Consider the following 19,886-nt stretch of genomic DNA (forward strand, 5'->3'; position numbering starts at 1 on the left):
TGAACAATTTTGGAAAATTTAGCTGGATTTGGAAAAATAAGATTGAGGAAAATACAAACAGTGATCTTTGATACGAAAGTGATTTTTGTAGTCATTCTTAGAACCAAACTTTTAAAATAATTCAGATTAGCTGGTGGAGTGTCTCAAGCAGTAAGAGCACCTGCCTAGCAAGCATGAGGCCCTACATTCAAACCCCAGTGCTAAAGAAGAAATAATATAGATTTAAATTTAGCGTTATCCCTACTATACAGCTCCTTGCTGTGAAAAGTTAGCCCTAGAGATAGAATAATGCAGTGGGTAATTAATGAAAATTATCCAGTTTTGGATACAACTTTGGTGTTGAAAGACTTTACTGCTAACCATTTGGTGTATGCCTTCAGTGGATGCCTGAAACCTCTGATAGTACTGAACCCTGTACTTGTGTGGTTTTTTTTCCTGGACATACATACCTATGATAAAGCTTAATTTATAAATAAGGCACAATAAAAGATTAGAAACAATGACTGCTAATAAAAAATAGAACAGTTATAACAATATATTTTAATAAAAGTCAAATGAATGTAGTCTTTCTTGAACAGAATCAAGACAAATACTAGTATTTTCAGAATGCAGGCAATTAAAAACCATGGAAAATGAGACCATGGAGAAGGGTCATTTAGACCTATAAGAGATTATATACATTATTGTGATTTATTAGGTTTCCACTAATTTTATTTTACTCTTACCTGTCCCCAAGACTATGATTAGAATTTACATATACTGGGGGTAGGGGGAAGGGGAAAGTAATGACCCAATCATTGTATGCACATATGAATAAAGGAAATAAAAAAGAAAAAGAAAAATGTACCCAAATAAGAGGAGAATCCAAAAAAATAAAAATTTACATATAGTTTATTTGTGTAACTATTTTCTGAAAATCCTCAGTCTACATGTTTATAGATTTATAGCACCACTTGGACAACATACTAGTGTAGCTGCTTGAATTCTTAATCTGTACTGTCACTTAGAAGAGACAGAAATAAAGAAAATAAATAATGGGATTTTTTTTCTCTTCACTTCTCATATGGTAGTATTTTGCTCTTATATTGTATGTGTATTTTCCACACATTGCTGAAGGTTTTATTCTCAATGAATTTACACTTTATGAAGATTCTAAACCATCTCTGTGATGCTACTAGCTAATATTATATAGAACAGTGGTAGTGAGTTTTCTTCTAAAATTAATTATAGTACTTTCGTATAGGTCTGAGATACCACTCTTCATTTTCTATGTTTTATTTATGTAAGACAGTTTCCTCTTTAGTTATCCTGACAAACCAATATCAACCCATAAGTCTTTCTGTATTAGTTGAGCTTTTTTTTTAAAGAGTACTATAATAATATGCCCACCAAACCACCCACACATGGACTCATTATTCAGAATAGTTAATATGCTCAGTTGACTAATGTGTTAGTATGCAAGGTTTAACAAGATTTTCTAACCTATTAGAACATTTGGCCTTCTTTTTAGCCAATAATTTCCCTTTACCTCAAAGACAGATGTTACCAGCTGAAGTTTTTTCATTGCCACATGTGGAAGTAAGTGACCTAAATGTCAGACTGTTCCTTGTGAGAAGCTAAATTGCCAATCCCTACCTCTAATCCTGCTCAAGCAGGCAAATCAGAAAGCCAGGATGGTAAGAAAGCAACCTAGTAGAACCTGTTCGGATATTGAAAAACAAAATTCAAATACCATGCTTTCATTAATGTGGTTTTGTGGTTAATTTTGTGGCTTTCAGGGAGTGAAGCCAGCCAGTTTTGACAAAGTAGCAATTCCTGAAGTGAAGGAAATTATTGAAGGATGCATACGGCAAAACAAAGACGAACGGTGAGTTACCTTTTGACCTGGTGTTTCTTGAACAAAAATCTAAAACATAGTGTCTTCCAAGCACAGTACTCAATATGAGGTCTATTTAATACTTCTATGTACTTTTTCCATTTATGCCTTGTAAGAGTTTTCAAAGTAGGGTTCTCTCCATTGAAGCTATTCTCACTTGATAGTCGATAACTAAAAAATGTGACTTATTGGAGTTTAAGTAAATCAAAGCACAGTTTCTGCATTCAGTGAGATCTACTTATATAGCATGATCATAATTAATAAAACTCAAGAGAGTTTTCTCTTTTTTTTAAAAAAAATATTTTATTGTTTTTACATTTACTTACGTGAGTATACATCATTTGGGCCACCTCCCCCTGAGAATACATTCTCTAATGCAGAAAGTTCTATATTTAGTCCTTTACACTTTGAATTTAAAAAGGTAAAATAAAATCTTAACTCTTTAAAATCAACCCAGTTGTCCAGGTCTTGATTTCCTGTCATTATGCCAGAATTGAAGAACAAAACATCAAAATTCCTTTGAGTAAAAAAAAAAAAAAGAAGACTTTGGAGGAGATCTAGCTTAGTCATTTGGCTAAGAGTAGTTTTTTTTCAGAGGAGTTGCAAGAATCTGATTTACCATATAGCTGACTCATCACCTGATAGGCAAGGCAAAGGTCCAATATCTGTTTTTGAAAAATAATCTTCTACCATCCACCTCATATGGGCCAAAAAAGAAAAAGTACCTGGCCTAATACAAATATAAATTAAAAATTGAGAGCAGTCTACCTCCTGACAAATGGGAGCAATCAGGTATATCATCCAAATTAAAGAAGTCTTCATCTTCACTTCTCTAGTCTCATATTCTTTTCTTAACTTTGTTATTTGGAAGAGCTTAATATCATGATGACATTTTAGTAGAGACTTCGTTTGAGTTTCTATTTTTATATACACTGAGCCCTTAAAACTATTTAAAAACTTTTTAAACTACAAACAAAGCAGTATTTGTTTTGAGTCTTAAAATTTTACTACTCTATTTCTTTTCTGGATGAAACCGTTTTGCTAGATTACTGGTATTTTGAAACCATTTTGTCTAAAGAAGATTGTTACACAATCAGCTTTCTGCTTGCCTAGTCCACAAATCATTAACAAGGAATTGAAAGAATTTCTTGAGGAAAATAAAGGTTATGGTAGTAGAAGGTACCAAACTAAATGAAAGTTGTTTTTTTTTTTTTGTCGTCTTTTTTTGGTTCTGGGACGGAACCCAGGGCCTCGTGCGTGCTAGGCAGGCACTCTACCACTGAGCTATATCCCAGCCCTAAATGAAAGATTTATGTTCTAGTTTTGATCATGTCATTTACAACTTTAGAATATAAACAAGACAACGTTTGTGAGCTTTTTTATTTTGTAATAATCAGGAGATGATATTTCATTGGATATTGATGAAGATCAAACATAGAAGTGGTTTTTTTGTTACTTATAAAATAATATATAAATGGTATGTGATATTTTGAAGCTTTAACATTTTTTGCATTACTTGCCTTTATTCATACCCTATTACTAGTAAGATTACATCACTTGATTTAAAAATTATCACTATCAGCTCTTATTCATAAAACAGATTGATATTCTTTTATAGTCCTTTTTTTCTTATATAAATAACAACCCAACACATTTGAAAATTGTTTTCAATCTGGGCACTGTGAGACAGTCCCAGCACTTGGGAGGCTGAGGTAGGAGGATCACTTGAACTCAGGCATTTGAGACCAGACTGTGCAACATAGTGAAACCTGTCTCAAAAAAGAAAAAAATAAGCCAGATGCTAGTGGTTCAAGCCTGTCATCCTGGCTACTCAGGAAGTAGAGATCAGGATGATCAAGGTTCGAAGCCAGCCCAGAGAAACATTTCGAAAGACCCTATTTCAAAAAATCCCAACACAAAGCAGAGCTGGCTGAGTGGCTCAAGTGGTAGAGCACCTGCCTAGGAAGCATGGGGCCCTGAGTTCAAACCCCAGTACTGCCAAAAAAGAAAGAAAATTATTTTTTCACACTAATGACATTTCATTTTGTTTCTTTTCCCTCTCTTTGGAAGATACTCCATCAAAGACCTTTTGAACCATGCCTTCTTCCAGGAGGAAACAGGGGTACGGGTAGAATTAGCTGAAGAAGATGATGGAGAGAAGATAGCTATTAAATTATGGCTGCGCATTGAAGATATTAAGAAATTAAAGGGGAAATACAAAGACAATGAAGCTATTGAATTTTCCTTTGACTTGGAGAGAGATGTGCCAGAAGATGTTGCCCAAGAAATGGTGAATTGATAGTAATCCTCCATTTAGAGGTTGATGTAGATTTATGTACGCTGATACTGTTGGTCAAGAAGAAGCAAAGTGTGGCATATTACATCAGCATAAGAATGTGTTGGCCCCTAAATGTTATCTTTCAGTAGTGGGATTTTAAGTCCTTCTGTACCTTTTTTGTCTTGTTTTGATGATAGAGTTCTTTTGAAAAGTTGTTTTTATTTTAGGAAAAAAATATATATAGGTCTACATAGGGATGGATGAGAGAAGAGAAAACTAAAATGTATTCTGAAGTAATTTTGAAAGTCTGTGATATTAAATGACTCCAGTTTGATGACTTCAGTTGAATGACTCCAGTTAGTAAGGCTTTTAGTTAGAATGAAAGTTGTTTTGTTTGTGTGGTTTTGCTTTTTGAAAAAGGTCTTCCTGTGCCCATGCTGACCTCAAACTTGAGATTCTACTGCCTTAGCCTCCTAAGCGCTGGGATTACAGGTGTAGACCACCATGCCCATCTTCAAGAACAATTGTTAATAGTCAGCGTTTGGTGTATCCTTATTTGAAGTAGATATAAAAGATCACTTTCCCAAAAGGAAACCCTTCACCAAGTTTAGGTTTGCTACAGAGCCTAAAATAGTCAATTATTATGCAAGGATACCCAGAATATCTTTAGTAGGATTTATAAGAGCCATTCAATAGTAATTTCTCTGAAAGGGGGTCAGGTATGACCCCTTTTTTTTTGTTTTTTATTTTTGTTATTTTTTTCTTATTATTTGTTTTTTATTGCTAATTTTATGTACTGAGTTTGGGGTATTTTAAAAGCATATACTTGTCACAGTTTTATCTGGATAAGTGGTTGCCTCATGAAAGGAAGTAAAAGTAACTCAGGTTGTTAACAATTGCATGTGAGATGGGAATAGAGTGGAATTAGACTCTTCTGCAAAGATGGTAGCATATACCCTTTGAGCATCTATCATGATGGTGGGGAAGTACAGACCAGTAATTTCACCATTTTGTTAAGACCAGTCCTGAGAGTACTTTCTTCCCCTTGTTTGCTTTCCCAAATGCCTTTTTGTTTTATTTTGTAGTTGTTTTCTTTTGATACCCTCTTTCTTTTCTAAATTACACCCTTTTATTCTATAGGTAGAGTCTGGGTATGTCTGTGAAGGTGATCATAAGACCATGGCTAAAGCTATCAAAGACAGAGTATCATTAATTAAGAGAAAACGAGAGCAACGGCAATTGGTGCGAGAAGAACAAGAAAAAAGGAAACAGGAAGAGAGCAGTCTGCGACAGCAGGTCGAACAACAATCGAGTGCTTCCCAGACAGGAATCCAGCAGATCCCTTCTGCTAGCACTGGCATGCCTACTGTTCTTGCCACTTCTGCGTCAGTTTCTACACAAGTAGAACCTGAAGAACCTGAGGCAGATCAGCATCAGCAACTACAGTACCAGCAGCCTAGTATATCTGTGTTATGTAAGTGTTTGGGGACACAGGCAAATGTGCTAATCATACTCCTAATAGACTTTTTTTTTTTTTTTTTTTTTTTTGCACTGTGTTGGGTATGGAACCCAGGGCTAGGCAAGTGCTGTACCACTGAGCTTCTTGTCCATTTTGGACTATGATCTTGGTTTTGAATTATTAATCCATCAAATAAAAAAATGAATGAAGTGGTTGCTGTCTAGCTTCTGTTTTTTATTCTTAGGCCATGACTGGTAGAATAGAATGAGATATTGAGGAAATGTGATTGGGATAAATGTTCCAATATTTTTAATGTTCAGATTTGTAGATTTCTATTTTTTGTAGTTCCTTGAAATAAATGCAATTAATGACAAATGAACAGGTTTTGCTGCTTAAAATTGTGCCTGTAATAATATGGTTCAGCACTTTTAGCAAAGCTAAATAGTGTATAGACTAAAAAACTAATGAGAACCGGTAGTTAGTAATTGAATTAACTGCTTTACACCTAGAGTCCATAAGTAACCTTTGAAAATTGGATCAAATTTAGGTTTACTTACAATGTTCCACTCTTACTCTTCAAGTGATAAGATTCTGTGAAAATCCGAATTTCTTTTTTTTTTTTTCTTTTGCATAGTACTGGTCCTTGAACTCAGGGCCTTCACCTTGAGCCACTCTACCAGCCCTTTTTTTTGTAAAGGGTTTTTTGAGATAGGGTCTTGCAAACAATTTGCCCAGGCTTTGAACCACAATCCTCCTGATCACTACCTCCTGAGTAGCTAGGATTACAGGGATGAGCCACTGGTGTCCAGCTCTAATAATCAGAATTTGTTTTTAAAGTCTAAAATATTTTTTTCATATGGGTCCTTCATTTAAATATAGAAATTAAGAGCTGGTGTCGGGGGGTGTGACTCAAGTGATAGAGCACCTGCACAGCAGTCCTCAGGCCTTGGGTTCAAACTCCTGTACATCTAAGAAAATAATAAAAATTAAATTAAATTTTAAAATATTAATAATAAATTTAGAACTCTACTTAATAAGACTTTTCATTTGGGCAAAGAAACAACCAATTAACCCTAATGTAATGAGTTCAAAATAGGTTGGGAAAATGTGAACTTTTGAGTAATTTCTCCCTCTCTCTCTTACTTTCTCTCTGTCTACCTCTCTCCCTGCCCCCCAATCTCTCTCTTCTAATGATCCATCACTCCTTCAGCGGATGGGACAGTTGATAGTGGCCAGGGATCTTCCGTCTTTACAGAATCTCGAGTGAGCAGCCAACAGACAGTTTCATATGGTTCCCAACATGAACAGGCACATTCTACCGGCACAGTTCCAGGGCATACAGCTTCTGCTGTCCAAGCACAATCTCAGTCCCATGGGGTATATCCACCCTCAAGCATGGTAAGTAAATGCATAAGAGGATATAATACTACAATGAGAGCCAGCAGGTAATCTCCTAAATTCAGATTCTTTCTACCATCCAAGCAGCATTGTAACCCTCAAGTAGAAAATATAAATGATTTACAGTCCAGCCCTCTGTGTCTGTGGGTTCCATATTGGCAGTTCAGATATTAAAATGCTAAAAAAGAATTGCAACTGTATTAAATATATGCAGACTTTTTCTTGCCATTATTTCCTTCCTAAATAATATAAAAAAGCAACTATTTATATACCATTTACATTGAATTATATAAGTAATTTAGAGAGATTATTTAAAGTGTATGGGAGGATGTGCATAGATCTATGCAAACAGTACACCATTTTATATAAGGGACTTTGACCTCTGCATATTTTGGCATTGTAGTGGGATCTTGGAACGAAACCTTCATGGATACTGAGGGACGACTATATTTCTATTATATATATTATTTTATTGCATAACTGGAGTAGAGCAAACAGGGTAAATTACACATTAATGTGTGAGAATTAGCTAAACTGCCAACACAAAGTGTCTATGTACAGATTTAGACTAGTTTGCACTTGATTAAAAGTAGTACTCTCTTCATCACTCAACAGTTAAAACTATTCAAAGGGCCATAAACTAGACATACAAATAGTTTGGGGGTGGGAGGAAGGGAATTTTTCAAAAGCTTATTTATTAAAATAATAAGTATTTTCTGTAAGATTTCTGATTGTATAAAACACACAGGTAAGAGCTTCAAACCATTATAGAATGTTGCATGTGAATACTCTAAAGTGAAGGACTCCTTTATTTGTATGACTATTTAATTTAGCGCTTGTATTTAGTTGACCATCAGTTGCTATGTGTGTTCCTGCCTTTAAAGTCTGTGTTGGACACAGGTTCCTTCCCCAGTATGTGTTCATTTGCTTTCTCCTTTATTTGGTATCTGTTTTATTACTGATTTATGTTTGGATTCAATTTACAGACGTCATTTCCTAAAATATGATATACACACATTATTCACTTTTGTTTCTCATACAGAAAATGTTAAAGTAGATAGATTACCAGATAATACCTCATTTCTTTTGCTGACTCTGTGAAGTCTTCAGAGGAAACTAAAATATATCATCTGCCTCAGAAAAAAAATTAGATGATAACCAGTCATCTTTTAGTACTTTAAGAAAACTGATTCTTTACCTTTTCAGAAAGCTTTTAATCTGAACATTGTAGAATTCTTGCTCTTCACTCAATGAAAATCTGTCTCTGAGAATACTTTTGTTTGCTCTGTTCTTTTATGCTACACCTTGGAATAAAAGTTGTTTCAGAGTCTGTAGATCAATACTGCTGTGGCTGCTCTCAAGGTGAATGACCACAGTAACACAAGGAAACCACTAACACAATAATTTTTAACCTTTGAAATAACAAGGTAGGGTTGAAAGACTTTATAAAGAATGCATAGAAGGTATATTTCTATGTTCTGATATTTATCAACATTTCTTACCAGCTTCTTGCTTTGCCCTAACTGAATTTTTCTGAATTGTAATAATTACATTTTTCAAATCATTTTTTTATATCTTGACTTCCTCTTCCTAGGGTTATAAACATTGGTCTCTTTTAGAAAAGGAAGTAGGATAGCTATTTATGAAGATGTTAAATATATGAACTACTAACTAGCTGTATTTAGTGGTAGAAAAGGAAGTAGGATAACTATTTATGAAGATGTTAAATATATGAACTACTAACTAGATGTATTTAGTGGATGTTCCAAAAGCAGACGGTTTTTTGTTTTCTAATGACAATATTGTGGAGGCTTTGTGAAGAATTAAATTATTAAATAAACCCTAAGGATTATAAGAAAGTTTATAATTTTCTTCCTATGTCATTCCAGAAAGAACATAGTATGGCTTACAATGATACGTAAGTCATAAGTGAAATATTAAAAATTAGAGAAACAAGGGTAAGAAAAAATGAGCCAGAATGAAGCTAAATAGTCATGATGATAATTACATCCTTGTTATTGTTGGGCCACAAATTTGGCTCAAAGCATTCCTTCGCAGGAAATATAATTAGTTTCATAGTTAACAGTATCTAAAAGAAAATTAGCAAACATACTCCAGACAACCTTTATTTTAGTCCTACTGCTTTGCAGCTGTTAAACCTTTTCTCTTAAAGTGCCTCAAGCTTGGTAAACCTAAGTTGAATCTCTGATATGCCTGGAAAAAAAAGTCATTGTTTAGAGGTTCAAAGTAAAGATGCTTTTCCATTGCCTATTTCATAGTAAGAGTACAGAATGTTTCCTAAATTCAGTTATGAATTTCTTCAAGAAAGCTATACTTTTTCTGAGTAGATAATGATTTTTACCTTTGCAAAGATTAGCAAGTATAGTAAATAAAGTCCTGTGAGCCAACAACCTTTTTAGTCTGATGCCTTCTAAAATAGAAACAAGAATCTTTTTCTCAAGTTTCCAGAGCCCGTGCAAAATAGTCTACTCTTAAAATGTTCCAAATCTTCATATATTTTAACCTAACAGAATTCATTCTTGTTTAATCTTACTAAGTTTGCAGAATCTGTAAACCAATGACTCTGTATTCACTGTTGTCCCTGTCTGCTATCTTCAGTCATTCTTTATTATTCATGCCTATATATAACAATTGGTGTTACTTCAGAATATTCAGCATAATTGATTCTTACTATGATCATTTATAAGAAAACCTATACATGACCAACAGAGTAAGAGAGAATAGTTGTGATCTGCCAGGTGCTCTTTGTGGAGTTCTTTCCTAAAAAATATTTGACTTTGTCAAATTGGGGAGGATGGAACATTTCTTTATGTTAACTGTGCCCTGTTATCACTATACATTTGGTTATTTTGTTTTCATAGTACTGTGTTTTTTCACGTATGTTTGTTTTCTGTTTAGCCTCGTCATGGCTGTAGCATGTCGGTTTGTGTTCCCCATCTTTTTGCTGTTCCCTCTCTGTCCCGCATCTCTCCCAGTGCTCCTTCCACCCCACCAGTTCTATCTGCACATCTTTCTCCTTCCCTCCTTCGGACTGCCCCTGAAGAAACTTTTGCCGAAAAGCTTTCTAAAGCATTGGAGAGTGTCCTGCCTATGCACTCTGCCTCTCAGCGCAAGCATCGACGCTCCAGCCTGCCTTCCCTCTTTGTCAGTACTGTATGTAATTGTAAATTTCCTGACAAATGAACAGTTATTACCAATGAATACATCCAGGCATCATGAATATGATTCCTATAGGAAACATTTTTGTAATAAGGCTTTTAAGGGGAAATAAAATCAAGGAGGAATGTTTACAATGTCCATTGCGCATACCAATTTATGCCAAACAAAATTTAGCTTTGGTTATATTTTCCTTCCCCCACTGACAGTTTTTGTATTTTCATATCATAAGAAAGGTATGTTTCATTATTTAATTTTAAACTGATTATTGGCTTAATCCAAAACAAATGTTATCAAACACTGTCCAAACATGTTTTCTTCTCAGTTTATTCTTGAGGGATATTATTAATGAAACCATATGAATCCATTTTTTTTAGCATAGTGAAGAATAATTGTAGACTAAAAGTTGAATTCATTAAAAGAAATTTGAGTAAAAGTCTGCTTGAATTTAATAATTTGTGTAAAATGGTATTTCAGCAAAAACTCTCACAAAATGTTCCTTCACAGGAAGTATTTTTTTCTTAGATTGAATAGAATGGGGCCTTGACACTAATGAGTAAATACACTTTCTTTGGCTCCATTAATGTTTATGAAAGATCTATCTTTTTAAATTGTTTTAAATGCTGTGGGACCTTGCTTCTGCTTTTCTAGACAAAATATAGTTAATATTCTGAACTAGTAATCCCAGGATCTTCATATTTTTACTTAGGAGAATGATTACCTGTACAATATTTTATGGCTTTTGGACACACCTTGATAAATGGCAGTAAAATGAGCATTCTAATTTGAAATTAGAAATCATTTTTTAGCTATTAGGAACATTTGAGCCCCTTTTGTTACATAAAGGGGTCTTCCCTTTTGGAAGAGTGAAACTAATATCTTTTAAGAAGGAGTCCATGGTAATGAATTACTGTAGTGTGTATTGCATTTGACAAGCTATTCTATATTTAGTCTTAAATCTAGAACTGCTTCTAGAAACAAAATTGCTGTTAAATAAAGTTGACTGTTATATTAGCCACTCCACCTGATTTAGACACAAGCTATTAGAATCAGAAAATTCATAGTATTCAGCCCTTATCAGTGATCAGAAAAATGGATATCTGATATTTAGCTTCTGTAATATGTTCCATGTAGTAGCAAAACTATTAACTGTATTATTTTGTTTTTGTTTGTCTTTTGAGACAGTCTAGCTAATACAGCCCAATCTGACCTCGCACTCAGGATCCTCCTGCCTCCTGAGTGCTAGATTTACAGGCATGCACCACTATGCTTGTCTTGTTTGCCTTTCACTAGTTACTAAAAATTTCTTCTGATTTCTAGTTAGAAGACATACTATTAGTTGGTGAAAAATAACACTGAAGCCTCTTAATAGCACAGGATAGTAAGAATATATGAGACTTAGAAAATTGAAGCACACATTTTACACTATAAAGATGAGTGGGCTTATTTATTGCCCTTTAGCACTTAGATTGTTTCCATTCATGTCATTTTTAAGCCTCAAGAGTGAACATATTAGTTATGGATAAAATAAAGTAATCACTTAGGAAGCTTAATCATTATTTTGCTTTAAGAAAGTAAAGTTGCAGGAAAGCAGTTCTTGTCTAATGCAAAGAGTCCCACAGGTTGATTTTTATTTGCCCTGGATGTATTTAATGGATTTTTACTATGCACATAATTTCTGAAAGCATTATTATTTCTTTGTTAAAAAGTTGGTGTAACAGTTTCATAGGTTACACAAAACTATCCAATTGTGCATGTCTGATGTAATTTCACATATGAATGTATGAATTACTTCTTTTATTCGTGTTGATACAGCCTCAGTCCATGGTGCATCCGTGTGGGGGGACCCCAACATACCCAGAATCACAGATATTTTTCCCAACTATTCATGAACGTCCAGTTTCTTTTTCACCACCTCCTACCTGTCCACCGAAAGTAGCCATTTCCCAACGGCGTAAGAGCACCTCCTTCCTGGAAGCCCAAACTCGCCACTTCCAACCCCTGCTGAGGACTGTTGGCCATAATCTTCTTCCACTTGGTGGCAGCCCAACCAACTGGACACCAGAGGCCGTAGTTATGCTGGGTACTGCAGCCAGTAGAGTAACTGGAGAGCTGTGTGAGATACAGGTCCATCCTGTGTTTGAGCCATCTCAAGTTCACAGTGACTATAGACCTGGACTAGTACTTCCAGAAGAAGCTCACTATTTTGTTCCTCAGGAAGCAGTGTATCTAGCTGGGGCACATTACCAGGCCCAGGTGGCAGAACAGTATGAGGGCATTTCATACAACTCACCAGTCCCCTCAAGTCCTATGAAACAGATTCCTGAACAGAAGCCAGTGCAAGGGGGCCCTACATCAAGTTCTGTCTTTGAATTTCCATCTGGACAGGCTTTCCTGGTAGGACACCTTCAGAATTTAAGGTTAGATTCTGGATTGAGTCCAGCATCTCCCCTCTCTAGTATTTCTGCACCTAACAGTACAGATGCTACATGTTTGAAATTTCACCCTGTCTTTGTTCCTCATTCTGCACCAGCTGTGTTAACTCATAGCAAGGAGAGCAGAAGCAACTGTGTATTTGAATTTCATACTCAAACTTCAAGCTCCTCTTCAGGAGAAGGAGGTGGAATTTTACCTCAACGTGTTTACCGAAATCGACAGGTTGCAGTGGACTCAAATCAGGAAGAACCACCTCCTCAGTCAGCTGGATTACATGGTCACCTGCAGCCTGTGACTGAAGAACAGCGTAATTACCATGCCCCAGAGTTGACCGTTTCTGTGGTAGAGTCTATCGGACAGAACTGGCCAATAGGAAGCCCAGAGTATTCCAGTGATTCTTCACAAATCACTTCTTCAGATCCCAGTGATTTTCTGTCACCTCCCCCTACAGGGGGAACAGCTGCACCTTTTGGTTCTGACGTCTCATTACCCTTTATCCGTCTGCCTCAGACAGTATTACAAGAATCCCCACTTTTCTTCTGTTTCCCCCAAGGAACCACATCTCAGCAGGTCTTACATGCCTCATTTTCTTCAGGAGGATCTACACCCCACCCACAGGTTATAGGAAAACTTCTGCAATTCTCTTAAACTACCCTAGTATGCTCCATTGCATTTAAATTTTCTAGCCCTAGTTTCCCTGAATCATGGTTTTATGTGGAATGTTGTTTATAATTTTTTCCAACAGTTTTCCATCTTTTGGGGGTCATAACATAAGCAGAAGTTACCTGATTTGCCAGTAGGCAAAAATCATCAAAATCAATGACTGCCATCCCTATATATTGAATTTTCAACTAGTAGTGAAAATGCAATTATCTGTAATGAAAGATTGACTCAGCATTGATTATTTAGGTATACTAAAGTATTTTATCCTTCTAGACAAATTTTAAACTAATCTATAAAATGAAAATGGAAAAATACTGAAAATTTTCTGGAGTAATATTTATAAACAGAAATTTTACTAGTGTGGAAGGATACTGGTTTTGAATGGTATCATACAGGTCATTATGTATTAAGTACCCATATAGAATTATTAATCTGCAAAATTAAGGACTGATTCTAATTTTAAAAACTGAGAATCTACTGGGTGGTGGGTACATTAGATTTTTGCTTGAAGAATCTATATATTCCAAGGTCAAGAACAGCAGTCACCTCAGGTCTTGTTTTCTCATCAAATTTATGTTTATAGTTATGTAAGGGTATATATACTCCTGCAACAAAAAAGGGACATAGAATTAAAGAAGACAGTGTTGACTGTTTCATAAATTCTTCAGACATATTTTATCAAATGTAAATAATAAAGTCTACATAAGAGACTTTGGTTATATACTAAAGATATCATTTGAATGTCCTCAATATTACACTCTTTTATAGAGTACTATATGTTGTTCCTACTTTCCTTCCTATGTTCTTCCCCCATTAAAGGCATAAAGAAGCTGGGCACCAGTGGCTCACACATGTAATCCTAGCTACTCAGAAGGCAGAGATCGGGAGGATCGCAGTTTGAAGCCAGCCCGGGCAGTGGTTTCTTTATCAAAAAACCCTTCTCCAGAAAAGGGCTGGTGGAGTGGCTCAAGGTGTAGGCCCTGAGTTCAAGTCCCAGTACCACAAAAAAAAAAAAAGACATAAAAAGCTCTGAAAATGTACATATAGTATTAATTAGATTATTGCTAAGAAGCAAAAAGATTTTGAAACTTTACTGCATGGTCATGCTATATACTCAACATCAGCCTTTGAGTTGTCAGACCCTATTACAGATACTACTTTTATTGTCAGCCATTCTTTCCAAACTTTCTTAAACTATCCAAAGTAAAATTTCAAATGCAAAATAGATCATTTCAGCTTCAGTGGCATGTGATATATCCATGCAAGCTTCAAAGAATCTCCTCTAAATTGAAATGGAACATCAAAGGTAGTAGCTTTCATTTCCTTTATCTATCTGTCTGTCTGCCTGTCTGTCTATCTAGTCCATTCATTTCACACTCTCACTTATTTTAGACTTGTTGATAATTGAAACACTATAATCAGGGTTTCTCAAATTTAATACTAACATTCTGTGTTGGATAATTCTTTGTTGTGAGGGGGGACTATTCTGTGCATTAGAGTAGGGGCAACCTTTGACTGTGCCTGCTAAATTGTAGCAGCAGCCATCTCCCAGTTGTGACAACCAGAAATGGCTCCAGATATTGCCACATGTTCCTTGAGTGACAACCATTGCTATACATTATTTAGCAGTTGGTTATGGCAGATCATTGACATTTTAATTTTAATAAAAGTTACAAGTAGGAAAAAGAACCAAATTAACAGTATTAAATGCCTTTTGTCTTCAATTGTTCAGATTTAAAATTTTTTCCATGTTGATAACCTTACCACTTTTTTTTTCCCCTGTAACAATTTTATTATGGATCCAGCTACTCTAACCAGCTAAAATTGTAGCCCTAGTGTCAGTGCTAGATTAAATTTTAACTCTCAGTGTTTTTAAATGGGATAGGATCAGAAATGTCTTGTGATCCTTCTCTATACTTTTCTTACAAAGATATCCCAGAGGCTTCACCTATACATACTTAATCAAGCTAATGTTTCATTTTGATCAAGCAAACTTCTCAGGAGCTTAAGTATTTATTGCAAAAGACTGACATAAATACACTTACCTTAGACTTTCTCTAAATTACTATGTTCACTTCTTTCCTTCAGGCACAGGGGCAGAGCCAGGGCCAGCCACCATCAAGTAGCTTATCAGGAGTTCCACCTTCCCAGCCTATCCAACATCCTCTGCAGGTGAGAACACTGCTACATTTTATGAATTAGCAAGTAGTAGAAACACTGTTTTACATTTTTTTTTGTTAATTAGATTCCTGATATACATGGCTTGGTAAGTTTTTGAAAGAGAAACTAAGGGGCATAACATTTGTTTAATATCATTTTAGGAAATCTTACTTGTTTAATGCATGTTTGAAAATTTTGGTTATATATTAAAATTTGGAAGAATCATTGTTACTGAAATAATTTATCTGCCACCTTAATGTGATTCTACACATAACTTATCAGTACAAAGAATAGCAATTTGTTCCCACCTATATTTATGACTTTTCCACATATGACCATTTTATCATGTTTTTCTGTCATCCTGAATGTGTGTTCTAATTATTCCAGTATGTGGGATAGGGTATCGAATTTTATATTAAGAGACATTGACTAAAACCTAAAGAACAACTACTGCAGAAAAATTGTTTTTAAATTTTTTAGTTAAACTTGATTTTCCCAGGGGACCTGGCTCAAGAGGTAGAATGCCTACGTAGCAAATACAAGAACCTGTGTTCAAACCCCAGTGCCACCAAAGTAAACAAGTTTTTGATTTTGGGAGGCTTTGTGCCAGAAAGTCCAAGGAGATCAGATCAGTGTAGTGCTAATATATTCATCAGTAAAAGTTACTAATCCTGAAATTAAATATCAGTAGCTCATTACTGATGTTAATAAGAGCAATTGTTTACAAGGAAAATAAGCTTTTTTTGGCATAATAGAATCTTTTAATAGCTGTTTTGTACTCCTGAGTAATACAAAACTTCATGATACGCTATCTTATTAATAGTTCCTCAGGTATATTTTTTAACCTCCAAATTCTAAATTGACTTCAGCTTCTGTTAATTTTGAAAAAAAACTTAATCCTTATTAGAAATGGCCTCTCCCAGTCTAGCATTTGGCCCTGTAGTTATTTGATACTGGTTGTAGATTAGGTGTTCCTTATGCAAGGTAAAAAATCACTTTAAAGCATTTTGTACAGAAGACATTGATTGCTTTGATTGTACATTACTCAGTGACCAGCACATCTTATCTTGTAGAACTTATGGGCTGGTAATTATTAGCTTTGTCTTGCTGTTGACATTTCTTCCTGACAGATCCCTGAATTTATGTATAATTATAGTTTTTATCTTTGGCCATAGGCCAGTACCAACAAATGGAGCAAACTTAAGTGTGTGCTGTTTTTCTTTCTCCAAAGGAATTTGATGACTGTCTCACATATGTATGTGTGTAGTTAGTATGCATACATACATCTATATGGATATGTACATACAATATATGCATAATGATAGCATTATACATTTATGTATATGTATGCATATACACAAATTTCTAATCAAGTTAAATTAGCCATTGAGTTCAGTGCTGAGAAAGTTAGGGAGGGTAGAGAACAATACTATAAATGTTAGATTGAAAGAATTAGGTATGGTGATAACACATACCAAATCCCAGCTAGGCAAGAGATAGACATGGAAAGATCTCCGTTTGAGGACAGACAGGACCTATCTCAAAAAAAAAAAGAGTTGGGCGTGGTAGTACATGCCTGAAGTCCTAGCATTTGCCCTCAGCAGGCTGAAGCAGGCCAGCCTGGACTACATAGTGAGGCCTCTCAAAAAAGAAAAAAATTAGGTAATTGACTCGAGTAGGGGGGAAAAAATGGCTAAATGCTGTGTCACTCCACAAAAATTTTTATTTTGATGTTTTCATTTTAGATACTACTATAGCATGAAACCTTGAGATTGAATAGAGTCATAAAATATTTGAATTAGTTTATACCAGAATTACATGCAGTCTAGAATATTTAAAATTTTTCTAGGGTCACACTCGTTAAGAGAGTAAAAATTACAATCTAGAATTCAAGATTTCTAGAATAGTCGATTATTTTTCTCTAAATAAAGTTCTGCAGGAGGTATCCAGAAAGTTCTATTTATTTATTATTGGGCTCCAAACTAAAAAGAAACAAAAGTTGAAAACTCTGTACTATATGTATGGATAATCTGTTTTTAGATGAGATTTTTGTTTTATATAGTGTTAGTTTCCTATCTACCTTAGGGAAATACATGTTTAGTTTTATTGTATATAGTATGGAAAGAAACATACTTTAGCTGAAATTTAGCATATTGCATGGATTTATAGAACTTAGTAAACTATGAGGGTGCATTTTTTTGTGGGTTTCTTTGTTTTTTCTTCGTGTTTGTGTTGAGTTACAGTGGTATGCTTTGTTTTAATGCAGTACTAAAAATAGCTTGCTCCTACTGGAAAACTTTGTAGCCATAAGGGCACATATAGAGTGTTCTGATATTCATACTTTCTGTTTAGCTGAAGCTCAGGAAGATTTCTCATCAAGCAGCCACACCCAACAGATAGTACAATCAATAAAAGCTGTGTGAGCTAATCTCATGAGCAGGTCTGTGCAAAGCATGCTGCCATCCTGCTATGTTTAACCATACCTGTTTGTCTAAAGTGTTGGTTATTAGCTAGTATAATTGTGCAGAAGCAGATCACCATGGACTTTTGGCCTACTTGGAAGTACCACTCTTACCAAAATGCATTAAGGTACAATTAGCATTGATTCCTGTCAGTTACTTGAGCAAAAAACCTAAGGGAATAAGTTCATAAAATCATTTTTGGTAGTAATCAAATCAGGATAATAGGTAAAATTATGTATATGGGTCAAGCTACTTTACTTACACTTTCATTTAATCCCCATGAGTCACCTCTAATAATAATAATGATACCATCATTATTTCCATTTTACTGATGGGAAAGCTGAGAAATTTGGGTAATTTACCTAAACTTAACAGCTTATAAGAGGCAAAAAGTTGAAATATGAACAGCATGGCTCCTCCACTCAGCATTTACTACTAAACAAAGTCCCAAAAAAGGAGAGAAATTAATATCTTTCCTGAACATAAAATGGGAGAGATACCAAAGGCATGTTGGACCCCAATTATGTTAGATTCATATGTAGAAATAAAGAATACTCCAGGCCAAGAGAAAGGGGCAGGGCAATATGTGTGGTGTAAAAGGTATAAAGGTTGAAAAATACAGGAGAGAAACAAATATGCCTTCAGTTAAAAGTTTTTATAGTTAGTTTTGTGGTGCTGGACTTGAACCTAGGGTCTCACTCATGGTAGGCAAGTGCTCTACCACTGAGCTACATCCCCAACCCTTTAATTTGGTTTGCCTAGAACGTAGACATGTAAAAGTATAAGTTTATAAAAGGGCTGATAGAATCCAAATTTTTGTGTGAGCTTGGATTATAAATAATGGGGCTGGGAGAGGGACCGGGGCATATGATTACCATATGCCCAAATATAAGGCTTTCCCGCATTTACTGCTTAGAAAAGAAGAGCACTGACAGGTATGGTTGCACATGCCTGTAATCCCAGCACCCTGGAGGCTGAGACAAGAGAATTAAAAGTTCCAGGCCAGCCTGGGCTACACAGTGAGACCCTGTCTGAAAAAGAGAATATTGCTGTTATATTCAAAACTTTAGCATACTCTTATGCTACAGAGCTCTCATTGTTCTTTATTTCAACCTACAACAACAACAAAAAATGATAATGAAATCAAAACAAGTGAGAGCAAATGTGCCTGCAGAGACATTAATTGGTCTGACAGAATTGGTCGGGGTTTTTTTAAGCTAAGAAATTAAACATAGGTTTGGTCCTTATTCTTAGGGGTATAATTTAACTATTCCATATACTTGTTTGAAGATCACTTGAAGAAGTTATTACCAAGGTTACGTGAGTATAAGCCTATAAAACAAATGCAAAGAAAATCTAACTAAACTAATACTATCCAAACAAAGACTTGTTACTCCAAATTTGATCTCAATACTTAAAGGGAAAATGAAGATGCTAATGTGTCTTACATTTGAAGAATATATTTATGTAACTGCAGTCTTCTTTAAGTGTGTAAATTAATGATTGTAGATATTTCATTCACATTCCTTAAAGTTTAAATATATTCAAGTTGGCATAAAGTCTTTTGGTTTTTCAGTTCCTCTTCCTTAGTGGGAAAATGAGGAAATTAAATTATCTTGTACTCAGAATTGCCTTAGAGTTGGCTATATAAATATATCTCTTAGTATCTGGTGGTGGATTTTTATATAATTAAACACTTGTTCGTTCATGATTGCTTTTATCAGGAATGTTTGAATAGGAATAAAACAAGCATATTTTAGCATTTTTTCATAATTTGTTATTTTTAATTGCCATAAGAAAGAAGTTAGAAGCCAGGTGCTAGTGGCACAGGCCTATAATCCTAGCTTCTTGGGAGGCAGTGATCAGGAAGATCAAGGTTCAAAGCCAGCCCAGGCAAATAGTTCATGAGACACTATCTCAAAAATACCCCAGTGTAGAGTACCTGTTTAGCAAGCGTGACACCCTGAGTTCAAGTCC

The 19,886-nt window shown here is 35.1% G+C and overlaps 1 protein-coding gene across 15 annotated transcripts in view; it reads left to right on the forward strand.

The window, feature by feature from the left end:
* Positions 1-19,886, forward strand: part of Wnk1 (WNK lysine deficient protein kinase 1) — a 128,125-nt gene that overhangs the window by 76,452 nt on the left and 31,787 nt on the right. For 14 of the 15 annotated variants that reach the window (XM_074076338.1, XM_074076340.1, XM_074076341.1 and 11 more), the window contains 5 exons: positions 1,779-1,867; positions 3,947-4,166; positions 5,295-5,628; positions 6,824-7,011; positions 15,376-15,459. In XM_074076338.1, coding sequence (XP_073932439.1) covers positions 1,779-1,867; positions 3,947-4,166; positions 5,295-5,628; positions 6,824-7,011; positions 15,376-15,459 — 915 coding nt within the window. Of the gene's footprint in view, positions 1-1,778; positions 1,868-3,946; positions 4,167-5,294; positions 5,629-6,823; positions 7,012-12,003; positions 13,243-15,375; positions 15,460-19,886 lie in introns of all 15 variants that reach the window. The other variant, XM_074076348.1, reaches the window with a different exon arrangement.

The sequence above is a fragment of the Castor canadensis genome, chromosome 6 (genome assembly GCF_047511655.1).
Source record: "Castor canadensis chromosome 6, mCasCan1.hap1v2, whole genome shotgun sequence".
NCBI classification, from domain to species: domain Eukaryota; kingdom Metazoa; phylum Chordata; class Mammalia; order Rodentia; family Castoridae; genus Castor; species Castor canadensis.